A 13577-nucleotide genomic window follows, 5' to 3' on the forward strand; every position below is an offset into this window, starting at 1 on the left:
TCTGGCAGCAGACTTCTTGGTTAACACTGCTGAAAATACTTACCATTTACCTTCTTTTGAGATTCTAAAAAGTAAGCAATACTTATAGAGAGAAATCATCTGATCAGCTGTGTTGCATAGATCCTGAGGGTTCTTTGGGCTCCAGCCATCCTCCCTTCAGCCCCTATTGTCTGGCTGTATAGAAAGGATCCATAAGTAGGTAGGATAATCTCATAACCAGCAGCTATCTTAGCAAGACAGAGAGAGAGAAAATGTTTGAACCTGTGCTATGCCCAAATAGGCATCAGGTATGTCTACAGAAAACCTTTTTCCTAAACTGAGAAACTTCCATTATCAGAGAAATTACAGCTGGTTTTTTTTTTTTCCTTCTCCATGCAGGACATGCTAGGTAGAAAAGAATCTTGTGCTTCAGGACAGATAATGATGACCAACCTCAGCTGCCTCATCCATGCACTGGAAGAATGGACTGTTGTGGAGTTCTTGAAGAAATACCTTTTTCATCTGATCATCACCTTACTGTCAATTAGTGCAATATTAGTATTATTTATAGTTCCTTTAACAATCCTCTTATTCATTTACCTTAGTAATATTTTGCTTTTAATATATCAGAGGAATAGTGAGGTAAAAGCAGATCCCTTGAGTGATGTTTGGGATAGTGCAAGGAAAGCTATAGCTAGCTTTTGGGATATATATGCAAGAATATGGCATGGTAAGTATGACATGACTATCTGAAGCTTTGAATGGAAGTGGTAAATACACAGAATTTTAACTTTAATTTTTTTAATTCCAAATGGATGCAAATAAATTACATTTATTATGCTTTGTATGCGACCTAGCCCAAAAGGTTCTGCCTCAAAGTCTGATTGCAATATAAAATAAGCAGAATGAAAGGGAGAAATTAATTCATTAATATATGGTAAATGTCTCTTAAGTGGATAGGCAGGTGCACTTTTCTCCATCTCGTATCAGAGTGAAGCACAGTGTTAATGTTAATTCTAGTAGCTTAACTGCAAGAGATATATATGATTGATTTTTTATCTTACTATCTGCTTAAAACCCACTCCATAGATTATCAAAACACAAAACTAGTTGGAAGTGTAATTATTGCATTTTCAGTTGGTAAAAACTACTTTGTGTTATGACAATTGAAAATAATTTTAACACCTGTATGGACAAAGAAGCAATTAGATAGCACATCTAAGTTTGTACTGTGGCAGAATTAAAAACGTAACCTTATTTTTCAGTTTTATTACACTCAACCTTCAGCTATTCCTAGGAAAATCCTCAGCCATGTGCTAGGCTCTCCTTCTTGGCACAGATGTGGTTTAAGACGATCAGCAAGACTTAGCATTGCTGTTCTAAGGATGAAGAATAACAGGTTGTTGTCTATGTAGCTATCCTTCCTCACAGCCTTTTCCCTTAAATTTTGAACATCCTGCAGTATAAAACTTTCTCCACTTCTTTCTAGGACTCTGCCTGCTCCAATCCTTTCCTTCCCCTCGAATGGCTCATGACAGGAGCTGTAGCAGGGATGGAGATGAAGGCAGACAAGGTGGAACACAGCTCTTAGTTGGCAGAAGCTGTGGCTTTCCCAAGCCTTTGTATACATTAGTCTTCTTGTCTGGCTCCACCTAAAACCTAAATCAAACATAGGAAGCGCCAGCACAAGGATTCATAGAAGTCCATGTCTGTGAGGAAATTCCCTCCCACTGTGAAGTGAATACATTTAACTCTTGTGGAAAGAACCTCTCTTTGGGATTCTTACAGATTATGGTTTCAACTTCAAAGTCTCATCATTCTCAAAAAGATAAACATTTTATTATGTAAAATCCCAAACTCCACAGTCTGCCTGACCTGGAATGGAGATTCATACTTCCATATTTCAGGAAAGCATCCAGACTATTTGCCTCTGATTTAGCAAATGAAGCTTTTTCACACCAGTTAGTACTTATTTAAACAACTCTTGTTATTGTATTGTGTACTGAGAAAAGTTCTTAATGGGAAATAATTAATTTAGTTCTCTTACTGGGGAAAATGTCAGGTTCAGGTCTGATCTAGAGATTAAACAGACCAACAAAATAGTTGAGTGATAACCTATGGTGTTTGAGGGACTTTCTATTTGCTATTGACCAAAAGTTCCATCCAGAATTTAATTCTTTTGAAAAGCTAGTGCAGAGGCTTTCACAACTCTCTGAAAGTCATTTAGCAAAGGAAGTCAAATGTTTTTCTTTAAACTGCCAGATGATTTACAGGTATCATTGTCAGTGTATTGCTTTCCATCCCAAACAGGTTATGAGCTTCATGGTGTGGAAAACCTTCCAGAAGGACCAGGCATTCTTGTATATTACCATGGAGCTATTCCTATAGACTACCTTTACTTTTTGTCGAGGCTGTTTCTCTGGAAGAAAAGACTTTGTCTGTCAGTAGCTGATCATTTTGTCTTTCGTTTACCAGGTAAGAACATGTTCTCTTGTATTTAAGCATCCTGGATTCTCTCAACATGTTGTTGATTTTGGTGAACTTTACATTGACTACACTTTAGAGATTTTAAAGTAAAAAGACTTCTTTTAGACTTTTAAACTGAAGGTTGGTAGATGCAGAAGGACAAATAGGGTAGAATAACCTCTCTTTTCAGTGAAAACATTGGCAAACTCTCTGAAGCCAACAAATAGACATATAATCCTTCTGGGATGTAATGTCATGCTTCAGTAGAAAGTGCTGGATAGGACTGTATTATTGACTTAGTGCTGACTAGTCAACAATGGGCTCTGAGTGCAGAAGAGCTCAATAAATGTTAGGGTATCAGTTACCTGCTTGCCCTCTACACTGGGTACCCATTGCAGTGGAGTATGACTTCAAATCTGTATTTTGATCAAGGCCTGGAGCAGGACACTGTGCTTTGTTGAAGATTTTACTGTTGACAAGAGCTCTGTAATACTGGTCATCACAATGCATTGAATACATTATAAACTCAGAAAGAAAGAAATAATTCCAAGGTGAAAAGGAGAAGATACAGAGAAGCAAAGATAATTGAATTTTAGAAAAATGAGGCATAAAGAAGAGCATCCAGAAGGAATAGCAGGGAGATTATTTAAAAGCACCTTTACATCACTTATATTAAAAACTATTATAATAATGAGAAAAGGAAGTGATTTAGAAGGTCACTTTTCAGAAAAGGAAGTTTTGTTCAAACACTGAAAACAAGTAGCATAAACTCAAGCAAGTTTGATGCAAAAATCATATTAAGGCACCTCTAGAAAAATGAAAATACTTTCTACAAGCATACTTAGTAAACACTGTGTAGTACTAAACACATCAGAAGTATGAAGCTGTCAAGGGATGATTGGCTTTTAAGAGTACCCTCAAAAGAAGAGAAAGCTAACAATGTTGCAAAGGAGACTTCTCTTTTTAAGGGATAAATGAGAGGGTACAGGTTCAAATTGAAGTATCTGTAGCACAGATTTTTATTACAAATGCATAGTACACTATTGTCAAGACTAAGCAACACTCTCAGCTGTGCAATTTCTGGACTACTGATGTGCGCATAACAGATTGCTTGAATTATGTTCATGCTAGAGGAACAGAAGGTGGCAAATATGGTGTCAACATATAAAAAGGCTACTGAAAGGCATCTGTTAAAAAAAGACCACAAATGATTGAAATTAGATCTCCCCATTGCATTAGTAGAAAATGTGGCTAAAAGTAATAGACTGAGTTAAATTTCTCCCTAACCTTCTCTCGCCCTACCATGCTTACCTACATTTTGCAAAGAAAGGTTACACTTCACAGATTGGTTCTTTAAAACATGCTCATGAGCATATGCTGAACCTCAGTTTGGTTTGTTTACAGGATTAATTGCAGTTACGGGAGGATTCTTCATGTGAATGAGTAACTCTCCCCATCTCAGAATAGCTGAAAAGTAATTAAGCTATAAAAAAAGGGCAAGGATGGTTGGAGGTCTGGCATGGCTTCCTTTGAAAAGCTAGTACATAAGATAGAAGTCTTGCATGACTGAGGGATATAAAATTCTGTGTGAACTGGAAAAGGAAGTAAGAAGTGATACTATGGTCATGTGATAGATTATAATTCTTAACAGGCAAAAAATTTACAAAATCAAGCAAATGAAGTATCTCTTCACTTAATAAGGATATGCCATTTCTGACTGTATGGTGAAACAGAAATACATACCTGAGTTCACAAAGGGATTAAACAAAGTCAACATCTGGTTTTGACAGAAAGGTGTATCAGACATGATACACTGAATAAGATCAAACACAATTTAATTACGAGAATCAGCACTGTGTTTTCCACGGTCTTCCAAAGTTTCTGTTGCAGACCTTTGTCTAAGTTGTACCACTAAGCACCAGTTCTGGCAGTCCAGAGTTGTTGCTTCCATCTATTAATATAAAAAAATATATTTTCAAACTGTGCTGTTGGAACAGTGAATTTGAAGGCTGCAGAAATGCTTATTTGCTGAAGCTCTCCGTGGGAGTTCCAAACTGATGTATTTTAAATGTGATGTTAATATAAGAAAGCACAGAGTGCTTCTATGGTTCTCGATCTGTCTTTTAGAAAAATCCCAGTTATGGAAACAAGGAAGGAGATTCACTGAATGGTTCACACAGTGCTGAAATCGCTCTGCTGACTTGTTCCATTCACACATCTTAAAGTTTATAGCAGTCCAATTTTATCCTCATAATTTGCGACTTTACCACAAAATACTTGATTTAACAACTCAAAACCTCAGTGTTCAAAATGGTAAACATCACATTTTTAAAGAACAGTAAAAATAGCAGCTTGCAGGTATTTGGTATTTACTTTTGTAGCAATCTTTATTGTACTGATTTTTTTCTGCATTAAAATATGTAAAAGGAAGGAGGGAGTAATAGATGCTTATTTTCAGATTTCTAGCTATGATGCACAAGTTTCGGTTGCATGACTTTGATAATTATGGAAAACAGCAAATGGAAGCATTAGTTTATTGAGATGCTCCTGATAACCTTCATAACATTTGGGCAAAAATATTATCACGTATTTATCATTTTGCCAATATTAACTCTCTAGGTGTTTTGCTTCCTTCATACACATTTGTCTTTATCTAAATGTACAGGTATTAAATATTCATTCAGCTGTAATCTGGTTCCTACATGCAAGCAGTATTTCTGATATATTGCTATAATAATATGTATTTGCTGCTCATTTATTACAGGACTTAAATTGCTATTGGAAGTGACAGGTGTTATACCAGGTACGAGAGAGGACTGTCTTGTTGCTCTGAAGAATGGATACTTGGTATCCATCTCACCAGGTGGGGTTAGAGAAGCACTATTCAGTGATGAAAGCTATCAGCTCATGTGGGGAAATCGAAAAGGCTTTGCTCAGGTTGCTCTAGATGCAAAAGTGGTGAGTATTCTACATTACCAATCCCACTTTATTCTTTTTACATACATGCTTCATTATAAAATGCAGTTTAGGAGTAACTGTTGCCTTCCAGACAGAAGAAATGTTGGGGAGTAAAGATTTCTTTACCTTTTTCCAACACTGTCCTCAAGCACAGTAGGGAGGAAGGGCTTTGTGGAACTATCTAGCTTTTTCTGGACCATTGCAAAGTATCCATCTCTGCAGTTCCATGCCTATGGTTCCATCATGCTGGCATCCAGTGTCTCACCTTCACTGTATTTCAGGAACCTTCTCCATATTGAAATATGGTCCTTCTCCATATTGAAATAAGGTTTGCTGTGGTCCTTCTCCATATTGAAATAAGGTTTCACTGTTTTTTCACATCCTACTAGACTTATAACTTAACTTCAACATACCTCGTAATTTTCTTGTGGGTCTTTAATGTATTATGCTTGTCTTTCATTCTTCTCTAGGATTTTGTCCTTACTCTTAATTTTCTTCATGTTTGTGAAAGATTGCAACTAACCCAAGGTGTCTGAATTTGAATCCTGTGTGCACTTCTGAAGCAATTTTTCCATTTCCCTGCTTACCATGCTTTCATTGACATCAAGGAACATGCTAGAATACCTGAGCTGCATTCCTTTTGGCTGAAACTAAACCAGAAGTGGGACCTAATACTCTAGTTGCAAATGAGCATTCACTCAATGGTACCAGACAAGAATGAGTTCTACATAAAAACCGAGCTGAGAAATGTGTTCAGTGTTGATGTCAGATCCTCAGCATCCTCTACAGATGTGCTCCTATTGGTTTGCACTCCACCAATGTACACATCACCAGTGTTTCACTTATTGTTTCCATATGGAAGGTGATCTACAAACACAACCTTCTACCACTCGCTCTGACATCTTCCATCTAAATACACACGTGAGACTGTTTCTCTGATACAGTCTCTAGGAAATAATTTTATTTGGGACGGCATACAGCTCAAAGAACAGCAACCCTTTTTCCTAACTGCCATTTCTCATCATCACCACTAGATAGAAGTTTTCTGCCTTAATTTAGATTTAGCACTTTTTGTGTCTGATAATACTGGTGCAAGTCCAGGTTTCATCTGTTCTGCCATGAGCATTCTGCTGCTTTCTCATGAATTGCATAACCATCGACTTTTTCGTCAAATTCTTATGAATATCTCATCAATTGCACTTCTCTGGCCTTCCAGGAAAACTTTTGTGTCCAATCAAATTCTTATGACTATCTCATCAATTGCACTTCTTTGGCCTTCCAGGAAAACTTTTGTGTCCATATAGAAGAAGCTGTACAGGGAGTTGAATTCTTCCCATGAAACTTGAATTTCTTGCAATCTTTTTCAGATTTTTTGCAGTTTTATCTCTTTCTCACCACATTTGATTTGTTGTTCTCAGACTTTGTTTTGGTCTCTTGTGCTATAGCTCTTACTATAAAGTACCTGGAGTTGCAAAATGCATGCTTCTGGTTAATATTTCTTCATAACTTTGTCTCTGAACATTTTTGGGGAGAAAACTAAACACTAGAATAAATTTAGGGGCACTTACCCAATGGATAAAGTAATTTTAGGCTAGGAGTCCTATTTCTACAGCATTGTCTTGTTACGTGGCCTTTTAAAAGTCATGTTTTATGTGCTTCTGTTGCTTTTTCTGTCCTTTTTATCAAAAGTGTGGGCTGGTAAATGCTAGTCACAATACTTCATATAGTGTGTGGGCCAGTACACATCCAATACTAGGAAAGTGGTGAATGGGATAAACTCAGTCAAATTCATATGGGCATTTTGAATTCCCCTGATAATGTTCTTATGTATTGAATTAATAATATACTCAGTCAGAAAGGGGTGTCACTTTAATAATGAGTGATTTCTAATGATTTTGCTTTCATACCTGTCTTTCAAGCTACTTCAAACATTTGAACAACCTTTTGCCAGATGTTTTTCCTTCACCTGGAACCCTACAGTATTGCAATGTGATAAGTTCTGTTTTTTTGAAATAAAAATTGAATTAGGAAACTCTGAGTGCCCTCGTACAGACTGTCACCCTGATCAATACACATCACAAAAATCCTTACTATGAATCCTTTTAATTCTTTCAATATTCCATAGTTTAGAAGGACATGGAAATAGCTGAATAGTAGTACCGAAAATTGTGAGCACCTTCCAGTGACAGAAATCGTGAGGTTTTGGGTTTGTTTATTTGTTAATTTATTTATGTTATTTATGAATTGAGTATTCATTGAGGATAAGGTTCTTGTAGTGTGAAAGGATTGTGTGGTCATTTGCATAATGTTTGGTAAAACAGGTTCTATGTGGGACCATCTGTTACCAGAAGGGCAGAGAGAGTATTTTAACCTTTGGCAATTACTAGCCTGAGCTTACCTTTACAGTTCTGCTGGCTCTAATATCACTTATTATCGCACTCATTCACTTTTTTTTTTTTTTTTACTATCAGAACGTTCTATAATGTAGCAATTCACATATGTTTTGCTAATACTTACTCAGATTCTGAATGAAGGCAAGATAGAATTCTAAGGGCCTGTTTTGAATTTATTCTACATACAGTGTAGCCATCGACCAAAGAACCACACATACTTTATTCAAAATGACTATGTGGTGGTTAATAATTTGCCACAGATGACTTGAATGGAGATTTCAAGACAACACAACTTGATATATGAATAGATGTTCCCACTCCTCATATAATATTACAGAAGTTCAATAGTTCTATTGAAAAAGTTGAAGAACATCAAACAAGGAAGTTTCAGTGTCAGTCCTTGCCTACAGGTTTCCACATTCAGTTTCCACTTCATCTTGAGTAACTACTCTGCTTAGCTGGAGTCAGAGAAGGAGAGTGTTACTCTTTAACATTATGAATCAAGAACCTCTTGGACATATATATTTGTCTCAGTCAAATTTACCTATGCCAGGGACCTGACCTTCAGAAATACCCTCTGCCTGTGGCTTGGGTTTGACAGGCTAATGGGGAAAGATCATCATTTCTGAAGATCCCTGAATTTTTTTCTGTGCCAAAATATGGGTTCAAGTCTAGTTAGGCAAAAGATAAACAGGGACTACTATTTATAAAATTATCATGAATGTTCAAGGGGTTTGGACTGGATGATGTCCGGAGGTTCCTTCCAACCTCAGCTGGCCTGTGATTCTGTGATTGTCACTCTAGCTGTAATCCATATCAGTTCCAGCACAGCAAATCTAAATCTGTGGGTTACTGCAGATCTGACTGTGCTGCTTTACAAATGTAAGATTTTATCTGTGCACCTGTTTTTACCAGCTTAGGAACTGAACATTGCTACCTACTCTATACCTCAGTGACTGATCATTGTATGAGAGTAACATTTGTAGTTGTCATATTTCTTTATAGCCTAAGATATGTTTCTCTTGCACTATTGATAAAATTTATAGTGTTTTGTCTGTATGACAGATGGGTTTCAAACATTTTACATGTTAGGGGTGCAGTATTCAACAAATAGCTGAAGCCAAGCGTGGTATTTTTAGTGTCCAGTGCTTACAAGTTTTTAAAAGATGTTACTGATTATTTTTAAGGAGTTATTTCAAATAATTTGCCTTAGTTTCTCATTCTGAAGGGTTTCCTATTACAGCTTTAGGTACGTTTGATATTTTTGCTATCCACCAGGGATTTTTTCCTTTTAATGGTTTCCATCACTTTGAGTTCTTTGTCAGTTTCTTGTTAGGTCATTTGCTTGCTTGTTTCTTTTTTTTTTTTCCCTGTGGTTTTTGTTCTGTGGTAGTGATTCTTAACAGCATAAAAGTATTCATTCATTACCTTCTGGACAAGAAATTCCAACAAAATGCTCAAACTATGGTTTAAAAAAACTAGAAAAGGGACAGTAGAGCGGAAAAAAGTCATTACATGTATGGGTACAATCACTGTCAGTTTGTCTATGAACTAAGAAATATTACCTCAGGCTGTAAGACATGACTGTTTCAAGTGCAGGTATCTCAAGTGTCTTTCTTTTCAGTCACTATAACCAAGTGAACTTGTTCTGTAACTGCCTAAGGATACGCCCTCCAGAAGGTTGCAGGTTCAGGTCAGTGAGGACATACAATTGCCCTATTTGTCTAAGGGATTTGCAGAAGTCTTCTCCAGTGAGGTTTTTATCCAAACATTACTTCAGTGAGACTGTGCTTTGAGAAGCAGATGAGATGAGCCAAGCGTGAATGTCTACTTGCGTTCTGCAAGATTTCACAAACTGAATACTTTCCCATTCACCACTCACAATGAAAGCTTTAGACAGAGAAACTGCAAAACTTCATTTTATGTTCCAGTCAGTGATCCTGCAATAAATACATAACGTAAAACTTATACACACCCTAAAACAATGTCAGTCCTTTTCCTTACAGAAAGTGACTTTAAAACAGATGTTTGCAGGAGCTGAGAAACAGAATTTCATTTCTATTCTGGTGTTTATTTTTTATATCAAGATTCCTTGTTTGCTACATAACTGACTGATAATTATCCTCCGTATCCAAGTGTTTTTCTTAGCTGCATTAACAGGAACTAAAACATAAATTCAAACCTGGTATAACATTTCCACCTTTTCGTTTTTTTTGTGATTCCTTAGCCCATCATTCCAATGTATACCCAAAATGTCCGTGAAGGCTATAGGATGTTTAAAGAAAGAAGTAAGAACTTCAAAATATATTTTAAGTATTTGGAATGCTTTATCCACTATTCTCTCAGATTTCTCTCACCTTTTTTCTTAAATTTTGGTTTTCAGACTTCAGCTTGCTCTGGATTCTTTAACACACTTGCTGTGGGACAGAGGTATCTCAAATATGGAAATAGCTTGTGCATAACTGGTTTGTGCTGTGTGATTTGGTTCTTTAACGTAGTCTTATTTCAGTGATCTGTTCAGTCTATCAAGCTTGGTTTTGGTGGGCAGTTACCTCAATCTTGTATCTTCTGGACTGTCAGATAAATAAAGCATGCATTTTTAACAAGTCTTCCACATTAATCAGATTTCAAGTTTGGGTTGTGTTTTCTGTGACTATAATCTCACTTTTTCCTCCCATAAACTATTTCAGGATTTTTTAGACAGCTGTATGAAAGTACTCGATTGCCATTTACTCCTCCATACGGAGGACTTCCAGTTAAATTCCGCACGTACATTGGGAAGCCAATCCCTTACGACCCAAATATAACTACAGAGGAATTAGTTGAAAAGGTAAGTTATCTCTCCTTGCAATATTGAACTCCAACATGAACAATTGAGCTATGTGATACTTTGTCCTCTTTTATATAAGCACTTAAAAATAGTTTTTTGTATACTTGAGTAAAGATAAACATGCTTTTACTAGCTTGTTAAAGCTACAGGCAGTTGAGGTCCAGTATTACTTAATATACAGATACCTACAAGTATTGACATAGTAATAGTTGATTTGGATGCCCTCATCCTTTCAGAATGTGTGAGCTCTGTGTTCTTGGCATGTTAACTTTGTTTCTCCCATGTCTCTGATAATTTTGATAACTCAAATGATGTAAACTATGTTTCAGGTTCAGCTTTCAGTGACTATGAAGAGCAGTGTTAAAAAAAAACCCAAATAACTTTGAGAATCCTCTCTAAATAGCACAGGCCTCTAGAAATAAAGTTCCACAAGAGCTTTGGTCTCATTTTCAAAAGGAAAATGTTAAAAAACACCCCAAAATGTTGCAACCAAAATACAAAAATATTTTGAGCACCTACAGCTTGTTGAAATCAGTAGAGCCCAGGAGCAACACTGCAGGGTTTAGTCACTTTTCAAAATACTAATCTAGAGAGAAAAAGCAGTTTTAAAAATTTTTATAGAAGATGAAAAGAGGGCATTATGAAAAAAAAATCTGCTATGACCTAGGAGTACACAGATCAAAACACTTGTTAGGAATCACTGATAAAAACCCACCTTGCTGTCCCCAAAAAGATGCAGTAAGGCTAGCCTTTCCTTCCCTTTTTTTTTCCCCCCTTCTTTTTTTAAGGGTCTACTGCAGGTTGTTCTGGGCTTCACAAAAGTGAAACCAGAAAGACAGGTTTGGACTGTTACAAGGCAACTGCCCAAGCAAGCTGTGAAGTTTGATCTTAGCAGGCTTAGGAGGCTGGAAGCAATGTTAGTGCTAAGACTGCCCTTACATTCATATTCTTGTATTTTGGGGAACAGCATTTTGTGTACCTGCAAAACTGAAATTGAAATTTCCCATTACATTGGTTTACTTTACTAAGCCAAGCTTTGAACACCCACTTTGACTACCACCCACCTCAGTGGGAGTACAGCTGGGTCTTCTGTGGCTCACACTAGTTAAAAAAAGCCCCAACAACATAAATAGGGTTTGAGATGAGCAGTGGCCTGGCTGACCTCTGCCTACCCCTGCCCTGGAAAGGAGTTAGGACATGTTTAGCTACTCTCTACTTATATTGATAGAGTGATATTCTACCATCACTCCAGGGTAGATCACTGGATATGTAACTCCCTTCATTTTCAATTAAATATATGAGGAAAACCAGGAGACAATTTCTTATTTCTCTTAGAAATACAGAATACTGTATGCATTCTCTTCATAAACTTGTATTTGAATCTCATGTAGAGAGTATTACGACACAGTTTTGTGGAAATTCATGTTGGGAAGGACAGACAGAGGCTCCTACTCCAAATTCCTGGTCCCAGCAAAGTCAGCTGAGAAATCAGATGAGGTTAATCAGGCTTTACCTAGCATTTTTGATGAAACCTTCAGGGATGGAGATTGCACAAACTTAGTATTTACATGTGTTAAAGGCTGCTTTGGCTTAGTAATGCCCAGGTTTGATAACTCTCCACAATCTGATCATTTCCAAATGGCAATCAAAGTTTTTTGTTCCTTTCCTTTCCAAAGAAAAGTGTTGTTAAGACAATTAGCTCATATAAAAGATATTTTCTTCCTTAAAGTAGATACTGCTTGAATTTCCCAATGTCTCTTGAAGTCAGTGATTATGCTGTTCTTCTGTGCATAAGCAGGTCTGTAAAGGCACATTTCTCTTCTCTTTTCAGACAAAAGCTGCTGTCCAGGCTCTCATAAGCAAGCACCAGACAATCCCAGGCAGCATATGGAAGGCTTTACTGGAGCGATTCGATAAACGTCGTAAAAGTGATTAGAATGTTTATGCTTATTTCATTGTATTTATAGCATACAGTAAAAAACAATGTCCTACAGCACTGATGACTAATAGCTGTTGTTCAACCAAGTCTAATTTACAAGTTTCTATGCATTTGACAGCAGAAAACAATCTCTTGAAAGTTCCCCATGTCTCTGAGAACATCCTGAACTCAGAAAGACTGAAGAAGACAGCTTATGTATAATAACAATCCAACATCTAAATTCCCCAAAAGGAAATCATGTAGCCAGGATTTTCCTGGTTCCTAAAACAAGTACATACTTATATCAGAGAGCCTCAGCAGTTTTGTCTAGACCTGTGGTTTTATGCTACACAGTCCAGTCTCAGAGCAAAACCTCAGAGTCGGTGTTGTCCCACCAGAGACCACCCCATGGTAGCACCTTCCCTGTTGGACCCCATGCAAGACAGTGTCAGATGAGAAACTGTCTCATTTTAGCTAATGATCTACTGCTTAGGCCATTTTTGTAGAGACTGTACAAAGAGACATAATCCCAGTAAAACACACACTAGACTCCTGCAAACACATCAGCTTAGTGTTTCATACCCTGAAAAGCTGGACAGCTACATACAAGACTTTGCCCCCTCACCAAAAAGGTCTCTCAAAGGGGAAAAGAGCCTTAGTGAAGTGTAGCACTATGCAAATACATGTAGAAAGTAGTTTCAAGTCTGAGCTGGTTCATGCATACACTATTTCACCATACCAGAGTTGTTTAGTGGATGAGGTAGCTCCATTCTGAAAATCCCTGGATACAGTGCATGCAGTATGGATGTGCTGTATTTACTCAGACCTCCTGGTGAGCAGGGAACAGGCTGGAGGGGAGCTTACTTATGCAATGCAACCCTGAGGCTTATCATCACTGGAGGTTTGCCTAAAAATGCAGTGCTGCAACACTGCCATCTCCATATGGATTGGACCAAAATGCCTGTTTGGAAAGGTAAATGTAGGCACTGTTGTCTTCCTAATATAACTTGCAGCAAACTGAGACTTGCTACAA

General features: G+C 37.2%; 1 protein-coding gene across 1 annotated transcript; it reads left to right on the top strand.

Moving 5' to 3' along the window:
- Positions 1-380: 380 nt before the first annotated feature.
- LOC103805201 (transmembrane protein 68-like) lies at positions 381-12562 on the top strand. Its single transcript, XM_009077836.1, has 6 exons — positions 381-709; positions 2290-2454; positions 5210-5403; positions 10024-10084; positions 10487-10626; positions 12458-12562. The coding sequence occupies exons 1-6, from the start codon at positions 382-384 to the stop codon at positions 12560-12562; spliced, it is 993 nt and encodes a 330-aa protein (XP_009076084.1). The 5' UTR covers position 381.
- Positions 12563-13577: the final 1015 nt, after the last annotated feature.

Source organism: Acanthisitta chloris, unplaced genomic scaffold (genome assembly GCF_000695815.1).
Source record: "Acanthisitta chloris isolate BGI_N310 unplaced genomic scaffold, ASM69581v1 scaffold5707, whole genome shotgun sequence".
Classification (NCBI taxonomy): domain Eukaryota; kingdom Metazoa; phylum Chordata; class Aves; order Passeriformes; family Acanthisittidae; genus Acanthisitta; species Acanthisitta chloris.